Source organism: Salvelinus namaycush, chromosome 16 (genome assembly GCF_016432855.1).
Source record: "Salvelinus namaycush isolate Seneca chromosome 16, SaNama_1.0, whole genome shotgun sequence".
In the NCBI taxonomy this organism is placed as follows: Eukaryota; Metazoa; Chordata; class Actinopteri; order Salmoniformes; family Salmonidae; genus Salvelinus; species Salvelinus namaycush.
Window position 1 is genome coordinate 19,886,911 of NC_052322.1, and position 17,405 is coordinate 19,904,315.

Below are 17,405 nucleotides of genomic sequence, written 5' to 3' on the forward strand. Positions count from 1 at the left end.
ACCTAGCCCTCCCAGTGCGGCAAGGTGGAATAGCCCGCACTGGGCTAAGCACGCGTACTGGGGACACCGTGCGCTCCACTGCATAACACGGTGTCTGACCAGTACGACGCCCTCTCACTCCACGGTTAGCCTGGGAAGTGGGCGCAGGTCTCCTACCTGCCCTCGGCCCACTACCTCTTAGCCCCCCCCCAAGAAATTTTTGGGTGAGCCTCTCGGGCTTCCAGCCGCTCTGCTTTGCTTTCGCCTCGTAATACCTCCTCTCCGCTTTCGCTGCCTCCAGCTCCGCTTTGGGGCGGCGACACTCCTCTGGCTCTGCCCAGGGTCCTTTTCCGTCTAGGATTTCCTCCCATGTCCATTCCTCTTTTCCCCATTGCTGTTGTTCCTGCCTTCCTTCTCCACTCCGCTTGATCCTGTTTTGGTGGGTGTTTCTGTAACGGCTGTCGTAGTCGTTCTCCTCCTCAGACGAGGAGGAGCATGGATCGGACCAAGATGCGGAGTGGTAAGTATTCATGTTTTAATGGAAAAACAACAAACACTACAAATTACAAAACCCAACAAACGTGACTAACCTGAAACAGTCCTGTGTGGCCCAAACACTGTCACAGGAAACAAACACCCACAAAAACACAAGTGAAACCCTGGCTGCCTTAGTATGACTCTCAATCAGGGACAACGATTCACAGCTGTCTCTGATTGAGAATCATACCAGGCCGAACACAAAATCCCAACATAGAAAATCAAACCTAGACCAACCCACCCAACTCACGCCCTGACCAACTAAAACAAATACATGACAAAGGAAAACAGGTCAGGAACGTGACAATTAGGCCATATCATATCAACTTAAAAAAACAACCTTGCTATTTCTAATGTACAATCTTCAAATTAAATAAGTAAATAAATCATAAAGAAAAAAGGTCAGCCTTACCCATCTTTGCCTTCCCCTAAATCAAAACCTGATATTAAGTCCATATAGAAAAAGGATAAGTTCATCATACCCATTCTGCATGACCATAAGTCCAACCTTATTTTAAGTCCACGGTTCCATACTGCATGAATAAAAAAAGTTGTTCATGCAACAAAAAAAGTTATACAAATTAATCCATATGTGTACTGTGTAACGCGGTGCAAATATCTATCGGGGACAACTTCAACAGCAGGTAGCTATCACACAGCCACGTTGTAATCTTCAAGTCCTTGAACATTTGGTTGTTTACATATAATTTATTGACCACGAGACGAACATTCTGCTTCACTGCTCGGAGCCTTTTGAAAGTGGGGTACAGGGCACGTCGTCTCTCCACTATTTTATGGGGGAAATTGTTCATCAATAGAGAATGAGGTGTTCTTCAATTCTTCAACAAAGCAATTTTCATTTTGAGGTGGGTCAGCATAGCTACGATCGGACGGGGCCTTCCCTCTGCTCTGCCACCGAAACGGTGAGCCCTTTGAAAATCAATTGTTTCCACTTGTTCGTCCGTCATATTGAGATTACTTTTCCTGAACACCTTGCTTTTTCCTCCGTTGACTAATAGTTTTCGTTTTCATCCTCCTTCATTCCCATTATAACAATATTATTTGTCATACTTCTGCACTTTAGATCAAGTAATTCGGCTTTCATTGTTTTATTATCATACCGTAGCCTCTCTGTATTGTCTTCTAGGGAGTCCACGGCAGTTTTCAATATCTTATTTTCCACTCGTATTTCATTTTATTCATTTTATTACTGTAATCCATTCCTATTTTTAAGGCCTCAAACTCCCCCAGTAACCCAGGCAATATATCAATTTTTTAACTGCTCGCTCATGCTTGTAAGCAATGCTCTATCTTCTGGAGACAGTTATAAAATCGTCCCCCTCCCAATGTTAAATTTTGAATTTTTGGCGGCGGCTTCCCATCAGTTTCGCTTGTAGAACACGAGGAAAGAGATTCTCTTGTTCGCTTCGATGTATCCGTTTCTTTTTCGAGCATATCAAAATGCGGATCAATAAATAGTTCCAGATTCTCTATATTATCCAGAATGTTTGCTTCGTAGTTATCAGCTAATCCTCAATTTCTGTGATTAATTCATGCGACAAGCTATGCCTACCACGCTGCCACGTCAGACTTGGTCTTTTACCAAATAGGGCTATCTTCTGTATACTTTGTCACAACACTTTTTTTGGTTAATAGATGATTCCATTTGTGCTATTTCATAGTTATTCACTATTATTCTACAATGTAGAAAATAGTAAAAATGAAGAAAAACCCTGGAATGAGTAGGTGTGTCCAAACTTTTGACTGGTACTGTATATATATATATATACTGTTGAGCGTGAAAAACCCAACAACATTGCAGTTCTTGACACACTCAAACCGGTGTGCCTGGCACCTACTACCATACCCCGTTCAAAGGCACTTTTGTCTTTGTACTTTTGTCTTGCCCATTCACCCTCTGAATGGGACATACAGAATCCATGTCTTGATTGTCTCAAGGCTTAAAAATATTTTTGTAACCTGTCCCCCCCTTCATCTACACTGATTGAAGTGGAATTAACATGTGACATCAATAAGGGATCATATCTTTCACCTTGAATCACCTGGTCAGTCTGTCATGGAAAGAGCAGGTATTCCTAATGTTTTGTACACTCAGTGCGTGTGTGTGTATATATATATATATATATATATATATATATATATAGTATATATATAGTATATATATATATATATAACTGGATTAAAAAGAAGATTGATTTAGTGGATTAAGACAAAGTGACGATATGAAAGGTGGACACAGCTGGCGGACAGATGAGTAATAGAGGTGGTGAAGGAAGATGGAAAGAATAGAAGGGTGTGTAGGAGGATGAGCTGAGGGTACCTCATGTCTCCAAGTCTCCTTGTAATGGCCACACCCACTGTGGACAGGGCAGCACTGGTCATCTGTCCTGCATTAGAAATACTCTCCTGGGTCCTCTTATACCTAGTCACAGAAAGCAAGAGAGAGAGTCAGAGATCTAGAAAAGACAGGAAGTTTATATTTTGACTACCAATCAGTCGGCATGACTACAATAGTATATCAACGGGGAAAGGGCAAAACTTAACCTATGTCACTGAGGTTTGTTCAAAGTACACCCTACACAAGGACTTAATTTGCATATTGGCCGATCCACATGTTCCACTTTCTTGAATCCTCCTTTTCACAGTGACGAGCTTGCTGTGTGCCACCACAGCATCAGCGGGAGGACACATGCTATGATCACGGATGGACTGGTTGAAACAAGATGGGTGACACCCCAAAACATGAGCCATTAGCACCTTCGTCGTCACCCTGTCCTAGTGCAGATAGCCAGATTCCCCCCACCCCCTCTGTTTTCACCAAGTGAAGTGCTCCCTCCCCGGCCAGGCCAGCCACAGCCTGTTGTTAATGCTGCTGCCAGTGTTAAGAAAGGCTATTGGACAGGCTATTAACAGGCCTCTGATCCAGCTGACCTTAAAATCCCATCAGCTGTTCCAACATAGAGCTTAGAACAACATAGAACAAGAACCCTTTTAGCAAAGCCCGTCTTGGTTAAATTCACATATATAATCGTCCAACTATCGTCCAAGGTGGCTTAGCAGTTCAGACGTCTTTTTCTGTTCCGTATTGTTCGTGTCCTGTATATATATATATTTACACCTTTCTTCGCATATCTTTTATCTATTTTATTATCCAAGAACTCAACTACAAAAGCTTTCCTGCAAAAGCTTTCCTGCAACCCGCTTCACCAATTACAAAGTATTATTTACCTCAATCTGAAAATCCATCGTGGACGCTAGCCAGGGGCTAATTCAGAAGCTAGCCTGAAAGCTAACCAGAAGCTACTCCGATAGCTAGCCAGAAGCTAATCTGTAGCTGCCCCGAAATTAGCCGGTTTGCTGGCTAGCGTTGGTGTTTCAGCTGCCCACGTTTAGTGGTCATCAGCTATTCCTTTAGCTCGATAATCTACCGGCACTTTTGTGCAACGCGACTCGGACCGGAGCATTCCGGGACTCTTTTTCTCTCAGTTTCCCCGGATTCCAGCCGCAGGCTCTGGACACTTGCACCTTGATTTCGCAGCTAGCTAGCTGCAAACCGTGTGACTATTGGCTTACGTCGACCCCGGAGCAAACTCAAATCATTCTGGAGCTAGCCAGCTGAGGAGTTCCATCACCATCCGGACCCGTTTCTTTTGTTGCTGCTGCAGATACGGAACCCCACCGGGCCTTCACGACTGACTGCCGCGACTGACTGCCGACGTTATCTGCCCGAGGGATTTATCCAACTGGCACCTCCGTCCCGACGTTACCTGAACGCTCATCTGAGGCCCGCTAATCGTTAGCTGTCTTATCGGCTGCTATTTGAACAAGTATATCGGACAACTATTATTATTATTATTATTTATTTATTTTATTTTTTCCTTGGGTCACTATATCTATTTTGCCAATTTGGATTGATCCCCTCTACCACACGGAACCCCACTACACGGAACCCCACTAACCTACCGACGGAAACGCACGAGGTACCTACAAACAGACCTCCATCCTATGCTGTTACCGATAGCCATATACCCGGCCAGCTGTCTGGATCGCCACGACCCCAACCAACCTCTACTCACTGGACCCTTATTGATCACTCGATTAGCATGCCTCTCCTTAATGTAAATATGCCTTGTCCATTGCTGTTCTGGTTAGTGTTTATTGGCTTAGTTCACTGTAGAGATTCTAGCCCTGCTCTCTATACCATATCCAACCTCTCAGTTCCACCACCCACATATGCGATGACATCACCTGGTTTCAATGATGTTTCTAGAGACAATATCTCTCTCATCATCACTCAATACCTAGGTTTACCTCCACTGTATTCACATCCTACCATACCTTTGTCTGTACATTATTCCTTTAAACTATTTTATCGCCCCCTGAAACCTCCTTTTACTCTCTGCTCTAGTAGCTCTAGGCGACCAATTCTCATAGCTTTTAGCCGTACCCTTATCCTACTCCTCCTCTGTTCCTCTGGTGATGTAGAGGTGAATCCAGGCCCTGCAGTACCTGGCTCCACTCCTATTCCCCAGGCGCTCTCTTTTGATGACTTCTGTAACCGTAATAGCCTTGGCTTCATGCATGTTAACATTAGAAGCCTCCTCCCTAAGTTTGTTTTGTTCACTGCTTTAGCACACTCTGCCAACCCGGATGTTTTAGCCGTGTCTGAATCCTGGCTTAGAAAGACCACCAAAAATTCAGACATTTTCATCCCCAATTACAAGATTTTCAGACAAGATAGAACGGCCAAAGGGGGCGGTGTTGCAATCTACTGCAAAGACTGCCTGCAGAGTTCTGTTATACTATCCAGGTCTGTTCCCAAACAATTTGAACTTCTACTTTTAAAAATCCACCTCTCTAAAAACAAGTCTCTCACCGTTGCCGCCTGCTATAGACCACCCTCTGCCCCCAGCTGTGCTCTGGACACTATATGTGAACTGATTGCCCCCCATCTATCTTCAGAGCTCGTGCTGCTAGGCGACCTAAATTTGAACATGCTCAACACCCCAGCCACCCTACAATCTAAGCTTGATGCCCTCAATCTCACACAAATGATCAATGAACCTACCAGGTACCACCCCAATTCCGTAAACACGGGTACCCTCATAGATATCATCCTAACAAACTTGCCCTCCAAATACACCTCTGCTGTTTTCAACCAAGATCTCAGCGATCACTGCCTCATTGCCTGCATCCGTAATGGGTCAGCGGTCAAACGACCTCCACTCATCACTGTCAAACGCTCCCTGAAACACTTCAGCGAGCAGGCCTTTCTAATCGACCTGGCCGGGGTATCCTGGAAGGATATTGATCTCATCCCGTCAGTAGAGGATGCCTGGTCATTTTTTAAAAATGCCTTCCTCACCATCTTGAATAAGCATGCCCCATTCAAGAAATTTAGAACCAGGAACAGATATAGCCCTTGGTTCTCTCCTGACCTGACTGCCCTTAACCAACAGAAAAACATCCTATGGCGTTCTGCATTAGCATCGAACAGCCCCCGTGATATGCAACTTTTCAGGGAAGCCAGAAACCAATATACACAGGCAGTTAGAACAGCCAAGGCTAGCTTTTTCAAGCAGAAATTTGCTTCCTGCAACACAAATTCAAAAAAGTTCTGGGACACCGTAAAGTCCATGGAGAATAAGAACACCTCCTCCCAGCTTCCAACCGCTCTGAAGATAGGAAACACTGTCACCACCGACAAATCCACTATAATTGAGAATTTCAATAAGCATTTTTCTACGGCTGGCCATGCTTTCCACCTGGCTACCCCTACCCCGGACAACAGCACTGCCCTCCCCTCTGCTACTCGCCCAAGCCTTCCCCATTTCTCTTTCTCCCAAATACAGTCAGCTGATGTTCTAAATGAGCTGCAAAATCTGGACCCTTACAAATCAGCCGGGCTAGATAATCTGGACCCTTTCTTTCTAAAACTATCTGCTGAAATTGTTGCCACCCCTATTACTAGCCTCTTCAACCTCTCTTTCGTGTCGTCTGAGATCCCCAAAGATTGGAAAGCAGCTGCGGTTATCCCCCTCTTCAAAGGGGGGGACACCCTTGACCCTAACTGCTACAGACCTATATCTATCCTACCCTGCCTTTCTAAGGTCTTCGAAAGCCAAGTCAACAAACAGATTACCGACCATTTCGAATCCCACCACACCTTCTCCGCAATGCAATCTGGTTTCAGAGCTGGTCATGGGTGCACCTCAGCCACGCTCAAGGTCATAAACGATATCGTAACCGCCATCGATAGGAAACAATACTGTGCAGCCGTATTCATTGACCTGGCCAAGGCCTTTGACTCTGTCAATCACCACATCCTCATTGGCAGACTCGACAGCCTTGGTTTCTCTAATGATTGCCTCGCCTGGTTCACCAACTACTTCTCTGATCGAGTTCAGTGTGTCAAATCGGAGGGTCTGTTGTCCGGGCCTCTGGCAGTCTCTATGGGGGTGCCACAGGGTTCAATTCTTGGACCGACTCTCTTCTCTGTTTACATCAATGATGTCGCTCTTGCTGCTGGTGATTCTCTGATCCACCTCTACGCAGACGACACTATTCTGTATACTTCTGGCCCTTCTTTTGACACTGTGTTAACAACCCTCCAGGCGAGCTTCAATGCCATACAACTCTCCTTCCGTGGCCTCCAACTGCTCTTAAATACAAGTAAAACCAAATGCATGCTCTTCAACCGATCGCTGCCTGCTCCTGCCCGCCTGTCCAACATCACTACTTTGGACGGCTCTGACTTAGAATATGTGGACAACTACAAATACCTAGGTGTCTGGTTAGACTGTAAACTCTCCTTCCAGACTCACATCAAACATCTCCAATCCAAAGTCAAATCTAGAATTGGCTTCCTATTCCGCAACAAAGCATCCTTTACTCATGCTGCCAAACATACCCTTGTAAAACTGACCATCCTACCAATCCTCGACTTCGGTGATGTCATTTACAAAATAGCCTCCAAAACCCTACTCAATAAATTGGATGCAGTCTATCACAGTGCCATCCGTTTTGTCACCAAAGCCCCATATACTACCCACCACTGCGACCTGTACACTCTCGTTGGCTGGCCCTCGCTTCATACTCGTCGCCAAACCCACTGGTTCCAGGTCATCTACAAGACCCTGCTAGGTAAAGTCCCCCCTTATCTCAGCTCGCTGGTCACCATAGCAGCACCTACCTGTAGCACGCGCTCCAGCAGGTATATCTCTCTAGTCACCCCCAAAACCAATTCTTCCTTTGGACGCCTCTCCTTCCAGTTCTCTGCTGCCAATGACTGGAACGAACTACAAAAATCTCTGAAACTTGAAACACCTATCTCCCTCACTAGCTTTAAGCACCAGCTGTCAGAGCAGCTCATAGATTACTGCACCTGTACATAACCCATCTACAATTTAGCCCAAACAACTACCTCTTTACCTACTGTATTTATTTATTAATTTATTTTGCTCCTTTGCACCCCATTATTTCTGTCTCTACTTTGCACTTTCTTCCACTGCAAACCAACCATTCCAGTGTTTTTTAGTTTTTATTTTACTTGCTGTGTTGTACTCACTTCGCCTCCATGGCCTTTTATATTTTTATTTATTTATACATATATTTGTTTGCCTTCACCTCCCTTATCTCACCTCACTTGCTCACATTGTATATAGACTTATTTTTTTTCACTGTATTATTGACTATATGTTTGTTTTACTCCATGTGTAACTGTGTTGTTGTATGTGTCGAACTGCTTTGCTTTATCTTGGCCAGGTCGCAATTGTAAATGAGAACGTGTTCTCAATTTGCCTACCTGGTTAAATAAAGGTTAAATAAATAAAAAAATAAAAAAATAATGGATAGTGAACACTCACATGTTAGATTGGCTGATGTCCTCCAGAGTAGCTGAGGCTGTCAGATATCTGTAAATACAGAGGTACATTATCATCAGGGCTCCATCTTAGAGAAAGCGTTAAGTACTGAAGATGAGCGTGCATTTCAGGATTATGTACTGTAGGTATGATGCCAGACAAAAACAAGGTGCTGACATTGTATGCTTTTCTACGACGTTCTGCCAGAAATAATAATAGATGCAATAGCTGCTTTGGCAGGCTTGGTTCACCTTTGCACAACTTTTACTCATTTTTCCACCTGAGATTGCTTCTACCAACCTTAGGCCAGACATGGTACTCTGGTCCCCTTCACGAAAGGCTGTGTACATCATAGAGCTCACAGTCCCGTGGCAAAACTCTGTTGAAGAGGCCTACGAGCGTAAGAAACTGCGTTACACAGAGTTGGCAGCAGACGCAACTCAGCGTGGCTGGAATGCAAAAGTCTGGCCAGTTAAAGTGGGATGCAGAGGATTCGTGGCTTCTTCTACCATCAGGTTGCTGAAAGAACTTGGAATCCATGGACAGGCTCTGTGGAAGACCGTCAGAGCAGTTTCTCAAGCAGCTGAAAGAGGCAGCCAGTGGATCTGGATCAAACGGAAGGACACTTGCTGGGCTATAACTTCATGACCCCCCACCTGAGAACCCAATTCAGATCCCTCCAACTTGAGGAGGGCATATGAGGTATGCGGTCAGCTGTAGGGCTGGCTCAGGGAAGAGGACTCCCCTGCCTTTCATAGTCCCGTGGGAAATCTTAATTGGGCATGGGACACAAGCTAAGGCTTGATCACCCTTTAGCTGGCCACCTTTGATGAGGGTGTTTAGTGATTAAAGGCCGAAACACCCACTGATTCAAAGGCACACTATTGAGGATGTGTCCCAAAATTGACATCTTAACCCAGTCTAAGAAATAAACCTCCCATGCCACTCTGTCAACATCACGGCAAATCTCATGTGAGTGCATATCATCTATTGGCACAATGGACAGTTTTAACATCTCGTCCCGTGTTTTATGATTCTGATTAGTGACTGCTGTGAAAGGACAGCTGACAACATAGGAAAGTCTGTGTGACAGCTTGGAGAGACAGCTGACCGGAGGGAATAGACCCCAATGGGGCTGTAATGGGCTAGCTACCCATGTTGGTAGTCTCCGACGCTGCTTCGGTATGTTGGAGACACCCGCTAAGTGCTACTGAAAATCAACAAAGGAACATACCCCTAGAGCCTGCGAGAGCTGGGGCGCAAGATGGCTCAACGACTGATCACACGGCTACGGACCCAGGAATGGAAACGACTACGAGTAGGAACACAGCACATGAGACAACCATAACAGCAGCAAGACACACACTTCAGGTGTGCAGCTGTGGTTGGGAGAAAGTAACATCGGCAAGGGGGTTAAGGATCCATCAAGGGAGGAAAAGGTGCTTGGGAGAGCAGAGACAGGGACCTCGCATTGACCAGTACTTCTTATGAAGCAGCCAGTCAAATCAGTCGAATGAAGCACAGCGACGGGACGCAAACCAAAGTTCGCAGAGCATCAGCACCCCTGTAACGGAGGAGGATAACACAAGCACAGAAATGCCGGTGGATGAACTCACCCAGCCACAGAGACCTCTAAAAGAGGAAAATATCAAAGGGCACAGACCGAGTGTGAAGTGGCCCAAAGCTGTTGAAAAGAGAGAGTGGGAAACAATCAACAACGACCTCACAAAAATCTTGAAACAACAGGTAGGAACAGCAGAGAAAAAGCTTGAAAGGATGGGAGACATTATCTACCACTACGGAGAAGAGCGCTTTGGAGTAAACGACAGGAGAAGTGGCAAGACACCACCCGCGCCAGCCAAATCTAGGAGGCAGCAAGATATCGAGATACTTGTCAGAGAGAGAAAGCAGCTGAGAAAGCAGTGGAAGAAGGCCTCTGATGCAGAGAGAGAAGGTCTCATGCTACTCCAAGCAGACATCAAATGTCGGCTGGCAACCTTGCGAAGAGCGGAAAACTTAAGGAAACTTCGTAGGAAGAAGGAACACTCAAGAACGCGGTTCTATAAAAAACCCTTTAAGTTTGTCAAAGACCTCTTCGCAAAGGAAAAGTGCGGAATCCTAAAAACTCCAAAGCCAGAACTGGAAGAACATCTGGAAAAGGTCCACCAGGACACGAAAAGGCATGAGCAGATAATCATCCCACATGACATCCCACCTATTCAACCACCATAATTCAATCTGGACACTGACCCTCTAAAATGGAAGGAAGTAGAGAACGTTGTCCGACGAACAAGAGCGGCCTCGGCTCCTGGGCCTAATGGAGTACCATACAAGCTCTACAAGAATGCCCCGGATGTTCTACGCATTCTTTGGAGGCTCATGAAGATAGTGTGACAGAAGGAAATAATACCAAAGGCATGGCGAAGGGCTGGTGGTGTGCTAATCCCGAAAGAGAAGGATGCGACAGACATCAGTCAATTCCGACCAATCTCCCTTCTCAACGTCGAAGGGAAGATCTTTTTCAGTATAATAGCACAGAGGCTGTCCACTTACCTGGAAAGGAACAAGTACATTGATACATCTGTACAGAAAGCAGGCATTCCTGGTTTCTCTGGTTGCCTGGAACATACTAGTATGATTTGGCACCAGATCCAAACAGCTAAGAAGGACAAGAGAGACCTCTATGTCATCTTCCTCGACCTGGCCAATGCCTTTGGCTCAGTTCCCCATGAACTCCTCTGGGAATCCTTCAACATTTTCCACGTACCAGAACCCATCACTACACTGGTAAAGGCCTATTTCCAAGACCTGCAATTGTGTTTCACAACACCTGACTTCACAACAACATGGCAGCGCTTGGAAGTAGGCATAATGGCAGGCTGTACAATTTCACCTCTAGCCTTCACTATGGCCATGGAAGTCATCATCAGGGCATCGAGATGGGTGGTCGGCGGTGAGAGAACTAAGGAAGGGCTCCGTCTCCCACCTATCCGAGCATCCATGGATGACATGACTACACTGACCACCACTGCAGCATGCACCAGGCGGCTACTTGCAAAACTGCAGGATAACATCAAGTGGGCCCGGATGAAAATCAAGCCAAGCAAATCTCGAAGCATCTCCATAGTCAAGGGACAGCTTAAAGATGTGAGGTTCTGCATTGGAGATGACCCGATACCAACGGTGTCTGAGCAACCCGTCAAGAGCCTGGGTAGATGGTACCACGAAAGCCTCCGGGATAAAGATCAAGTGCAGCAAGTAAGGCAGGACATCGCCGACGGTCTTGAGAACATCAACAAGACCCTACTGCCTGGGAAGCTCAAGCTTTGGTGCCTACAGTTTGGACTTCTCCCCCGGGTAATGTGGCCACTCACCGTCTATGAGGTCCCAATAACAACAGTGGAGAAGATGGAGCGAACCATTACCTCATACGTGAAGAAATGGCTGGGTGTCCCACGATGCCTGAGTAACATCGGCCTCTATGGCAAAGGGGTCCTTGAACTAGCTCTTACAAGTCTAACGGAGGAGTACAAGTGCTCTAAAGTAAGACTTCAGATGACATTGAAGGACTCCAAAGACCAGACCATTAGCAAGGCTGCACCTCCCCTACAAACTGGACGGAAATGGACATCATCCAAGGCTGTGCAGCAAGCAACATCAGCCCTGAGACACCAAGACATTGTGGGGAATATCCAGCATGGAAGAGGAGGCTTTGGCCTGGCAGCAAGCAAACCAACGTTCCATAAGGCAACAACATCTGAACGCAGGAAGCTGGTGGTTGAGGAGGTGCGCAGACAGGAGGAGACTGCAAGAAGTGCAAAGGCTGTCTCTCTTGCTAAACAAGGGCAATGGACGCGGTGGGAAGGCCTGGAGAGGAGAAAGATCAACTGGAGTGAGCTTTGGAAAATGGAGGCAAGCAACATCAGCTTCATCATAAGAGCTGTTTATGATGTGCTTCCATCACCAAAAAACCTACATCAATGGTATGGCGAGGACCCGACCTGCCCCCTCTGCCCAGCTCCAGCGACTCTCAGGCATATAATGACAGGTTGCAAGACCAGCCTCTCACAAGGGCGCTACACCTGGAGGCACAATCAGGTCCTCAAGAGCCTGGCTGCAGCACTTGAGACCAAGAGGAGTGCAACCAATTCATTACCTCCAAAAACAAGCAATCCCGTCAAAACAACAACATTCATCCGGGAGGGACAGAAAAGGCCCAAGCATCCTCCTACGAAGCCAGAAACTGGACACCTAGCCATGGCCCGGGACTGGAAGATGCTTGTCGATATTGGCCAGCAACTAATTTTTCCACCTGAGATTGCTTCTACCAACCTTAGGCCATACATGGTACTCTGGTCCCCTTCACGAAAGGCTGTGTACATCATAGAGCTCACAGTCCCGTGGGAAAACTCTGTTGAAGAGGCCTACGAGCGTAAGAAACTGCGTTACACAGAGTTGGCAGCATTCGCAACTCAGTGTGGCTGGAATGCAAAAGTCTGGCCAGTTGAAGTGGGATGCAGAGGATTCGTGGCTTCTTCTACCATCAGGTTGCTGAAAGAACTTGGAATCCATGGACAGGCTCTGCGGCAGACCGTCAGAGCAGTTTCTCAAGCAGCTGAAAGAGGCAGCCAGTGGATCTGGATCAAACGGAAGGACCCTTGCTGGGCTATAACTTCATGACCCCCCACCCCCACCTGAGAACCCAATTCAGATCCCTCCAACTTGAGGAGGGCATATGAGGTATGCGGTCAGCTGTAGGGCTGGCTCAGGGAAGAGGACTCCCCTGCCTTGCATAGTCCCGTGGGAAATCTTAATTGGGCATGGGACACAAGCTAAGGCTTGATCACCCTTTAGCTGGCCACCTTTGATGAGGGTGTTTAGTGATTAAAGGCCGAAACACCCACTGATTCAAAGGCACACTACTGAGGATGTGTCCCAAAATTGACATCTTAACCCAGTCTAAGAAATAAACCTCCCATGCCACTCTGTCAACATCACGGCAAATCTCATGTGAGTGCATACCATCTATTGGCACAATGGACAGTTTTAACATCTCGTCCCGTGTTTTATGATTCTGATTATCTGGACCAGTCCAGTGACTGCTGTGAAAGGACAGCTGACAACATAGGAAAGTCTGTGTGACAGCTTGGAGAGACAGCTGACCGGAGGGTATAGACCCCAATGGGGCTGTAATGGGCTAGCTACCCATGTTGGCAGTCTCCGACGCTGCTTCAGTATGTTGGAGACACCCGCTAAGTGCTACTGAAAGTCAACAAAGGAACATACCCCGAGAGCTGGGGCGCAAGATGGCTCAACGACTGATCACACGGCTACGGACCCAGGAACGGAAACGACTACGAGTAGGAACACAGCAGTTTTAACATCTCGTCCCGTGTTTTATGATTCAGAGTCAAATCTGCTCTGGTTCATTTGCAAAGGCTGTCCATTAGTTTGAAGTCTATCCACAGTTTTGGAATGCCTTCAAATCTGATAGTGTCTCAGGGGGAGTTGGGATAAAACACATTTCCAATTCACAAATGCATATAATACACAATTATACACAAGTACATGTGTGAAATAGGACAAATATACTGAACAAATATAGAAACGCAACATGTGAAGTGTTGATCCAATGTTTCATGAGCTGAAATAAAAGATCCCAGAAATGTTCCATACGCACAAAAAGCTTATTTCCCTTAAATGTTGGAATGTTCATTTCTCTACCATAAGCCGTCTTAGGGAAGCTCATCTGGGTGCTCGTCATCCTCACCAGGATCTTGACCTGACTGCAGTTCGACTTCAGTGGGCAAATTCTCACCTTCGATGGCAACTGGCACGCTGGAGAAGTGTGCTCTGCACAGATTAATCCCGGTTTTAACTGTACCGGGCAGATGGCAGACAGCGTGTATGCCGTCGTGTGGGCGAACAGTTTGCTGATGCCAACATTGTGAACAGAGTGCCCCATGGTGGCGGTGTGGTTATGGTATGAGCAAGCATAAGCTATGGACAACTAACACAACTCTATTTTATCAATGGCAATGTGAATGCACAAAGATACCGTGACGAGATCCAGAGGCCCATTGTCGTGCCACCTCATGTTTCAGCACGATAATACACAGCCCCATGTCGCAAGGATCTTTACACAATTCCTGGAAGCTGAAAATGTCCCAGTTCTTCCATGGCCTGCACACTCACCAGACATGTCACCCATTGAGCCTGTTTGGGATGCTTTGGATCGACATGTACGACAGTGTGTTCCAGTTCCCACAAATATCCAGCAACTTCGCACAGCCATTGAAGAGGAGTGGGACAACATTTCACAGGCTTATCAACTCTATGCAAAGAAGCTGTATCTGTCGCACTCCACGAGGCAAATGGTGGTCACACCAGATACTGACTGGTTTTCTGATCCACGTCTCTAATTTGTTTAAAAGGTATCTGTGACCAACAGATGCATATCTGTATTCCCAGGCATATGACATCTATAGATTAGGGCCTAATGAATGTATTTAAATTGACAGATTTCTTTTTTTTGCAGTGTATATTTGGTATTTGATTAGGATCCCCATTAGCTGTTGCAAAAGCAGCAACTACTCTTCCTGGGGTCCACACAGAACATGAAACATAATACAGAATGACATAATACATAACATCAATAGACAAGAACAGCTCAAGGACAGAACTACACAATATTTTTTTAAAGGCACACATAGCCTACATATCAATGCATACACACAAACTATCTAGGTCAAATAGGGGAGAGGCGTTGTGCCGCGAGGTGTTGCTTTATCTGTTTTTTGAAACCAGATTTACCGTTTATTTGAGCAATATGAGATGGAAGGAAGTTCCATGCAATAAGGGCTCTATATAATACGGTACACTTTCTTGAATTTGTTCTGGATTTCGGGACTGTGAAAAGACCCCTGGTGGCATGTCTGGTGGGATAAGTGTGTGTGTGTCAGAGCTGTGTGTAAGTTGACTATGCAAACAATTTGGGATTTTCAACACATTGTTTCTTATAAAAAGAAGAAGTGATGCAGTCAGTCTCTCCTCAACTCTTAGCCAAGAGAGACTGGCATGCATAGTATTTATATCAGCCCTCTGATTACAATCAAGAGCAAGATGTGTCGCTCTGTTCTGGGCCAGCTGCAGCTTAACTAGGTCTTTCCTTGCAGCACTGGACCATACGACTGGACAATAATCAAGATTAAACAAAACTAGAGCCTACAGAACTTGCTTTTTGGAGTGTGGTGTCAAAAAAGCAGAGCATCTCTTTATTATGGACAGACCTCTCCCCATCTTTACAACCATTGAATCTATGTGTTTTGACCATGACAGTTTACAATCTAAGGTAATTTAGTCTCCTCAACTTGTTCAACAGCCACAAGAAATGATTTGTACCAAATAAAATGCTCTTAGTAGAGATGTCCAGGACCAGTTTATTACTGGCCACCCATTCCAAAACAGACTGCAACTCGTTGTTAAGAGTTTCAGTGACTTCATTAGCTGTGATGGATATATGGTTGAATCATCAGCATACATGGACACACATGCTTTGTTTAATGCCAGTTGCAGGTCATTGGTAAAAATATAAAAGAGTAGAGGGCCTAGAGAGCTGCCCTGCGGTACACCACACTTTACATGTTTGACATTAGAGAAGCTTCCATTGAAGAAAACCCTCTGAGTTCTATTAGATAGATAGCCATATTGTGGATTCAGAGCTGAGGTTAAAAAGCCATAAGGCTTAACAGGCTTCCTGTTAAGGCAAGGGCTGATTTCAAGGTTTTACTGTTAACCTATAAAGCGTTACATGGGCTTGCTCCTACCTATCTTTCCGAGTTGGTCCTGCCGTACATACCAATACGTACGCTACGGTCACAAGACGCAGGCCTCCTAATTGTCCCTAGAATTTCTAAGCAAACAGCGGGAGGCAGGGCTTTCTCCTATAGATCTCCATTTTTATGGAACAGTCTGCCTACCCATGTGAGAGACGCAGACTCGGTCTCAACCTTTAAGTCTTTACTGAAGACTTATCTCTTCAGTAGGTCATATGATTGAGTGTAGTCTGGCCCAGGAGTGTGAAGGTGAACGGAAAGGCTCTGGAGCAACGAACCGCCCTTGCTGTCTCTGCCAGGCCGGTTCCCCTCTCTCCACTGGGATTCTCTGCCTCTAACCCTGTTACAGGGGCTGAGTCACTGGCTTGCTGGTGCTCTTTCATGCCGTCCCTAGGAGGGGTGCGTCACTTGAGTGGGTTGAGTTACTGACGTGATCTTCCTGTCTGGGTTGGCGCCCCCCCTTGGTTTGTGCTGTGGTGGAGATCTTTGTGGGCTATACTCGGCCTTGTCTCAGGATTGTAAGTTGGTGGTTGAGGATATCCCTCTAGTGGTGCGGGGGCTGTGCTTTGGCAAAGTGGGTGGGGTTATATCCTTCCTGTTTGGCCCTGTCCGGGGGTTTCTTCGGATGGGGCCACAGTGTCTCCTGACCGCTCCTGTCTCAGCCTCCAGTATTTATGCTGCAGTAGTTTATGTGTCGGGGGGCTAGGGTCAGTTGGTTATACCTGGAGTACTTCTCCTGTCTTATCCAGTGTCCTGTGTGAATTTAAGTATGCTCTCTCTAATTCTCTCGTTCTCTCTTTCTCTCTGAGAACCTGAGCCCTAGGACCATACGTCAGGACTACCGGGCATGATGACACCTTGCTGTCCCCAGTCCGCCTGGCCTTGCTGCTATTCCAGTTTCAACTGTTCTGCCTGCGGTTACGGAACCCCTACCTGTCCCAGACCTGCTGTTTTCAACTCTTAATGATCGGCTATGAAAAGCCAACTGAGATTTATTCCTGATTATTATTTGACCATGCTTGTCATTTATGAACATTTTGAAAATCTTGGCTCTCTCTAATCTTCTCCTTCTCTCTTTCTTTCTCTCGGAGGACCTGAGCCCTAGGACCATACGTCGGGACTACCGGCCGTGGTGACTCCTTGCTGTCCCCAGTCCGCCTGGCCTTGCTGC

At 46.2% G+C, this 17,405-nt stretch overlaps 1 protein-coding gene across 3 annotated transcripts in view; it reads right to left on the reverse strand.

Moving 5' to 3' along the window:
* The window catches only part of LOC120061141 (tumor protein D54-like), a 28,914-nt gene that overhangs the window by 5,886 nt on the left and 5,623 nt on the right, over positions 1 to 17,405 (reverse strand). For 2 of the 3 annotated variants that reach the window (XR_005478301.1, XM_039010710.1), the window contains exons 4-5: positions 8,403 to 8,450; positions 2,858 to 2,959 (exon numbers count right to left, since the gene is read on the reverse strand). Coding sequence is in view for 2 of the 3 variants with exons in the window: in XM_039010710.1 (XP_038866638.1) it covers positions 2,858 to 2,959; positions 8,403 to 8,450 (150 nt within the window). In the remaining variant the exon portion in view is untranslated. Of the gene's footprint in view, positions 1 to 2,718; positions 2,960 to 8,402; positions 8,451 to 17,405 lie in introns of those variants that run through there. The other variant, XM_039010709.1, reaches the window with a different exon arrangement.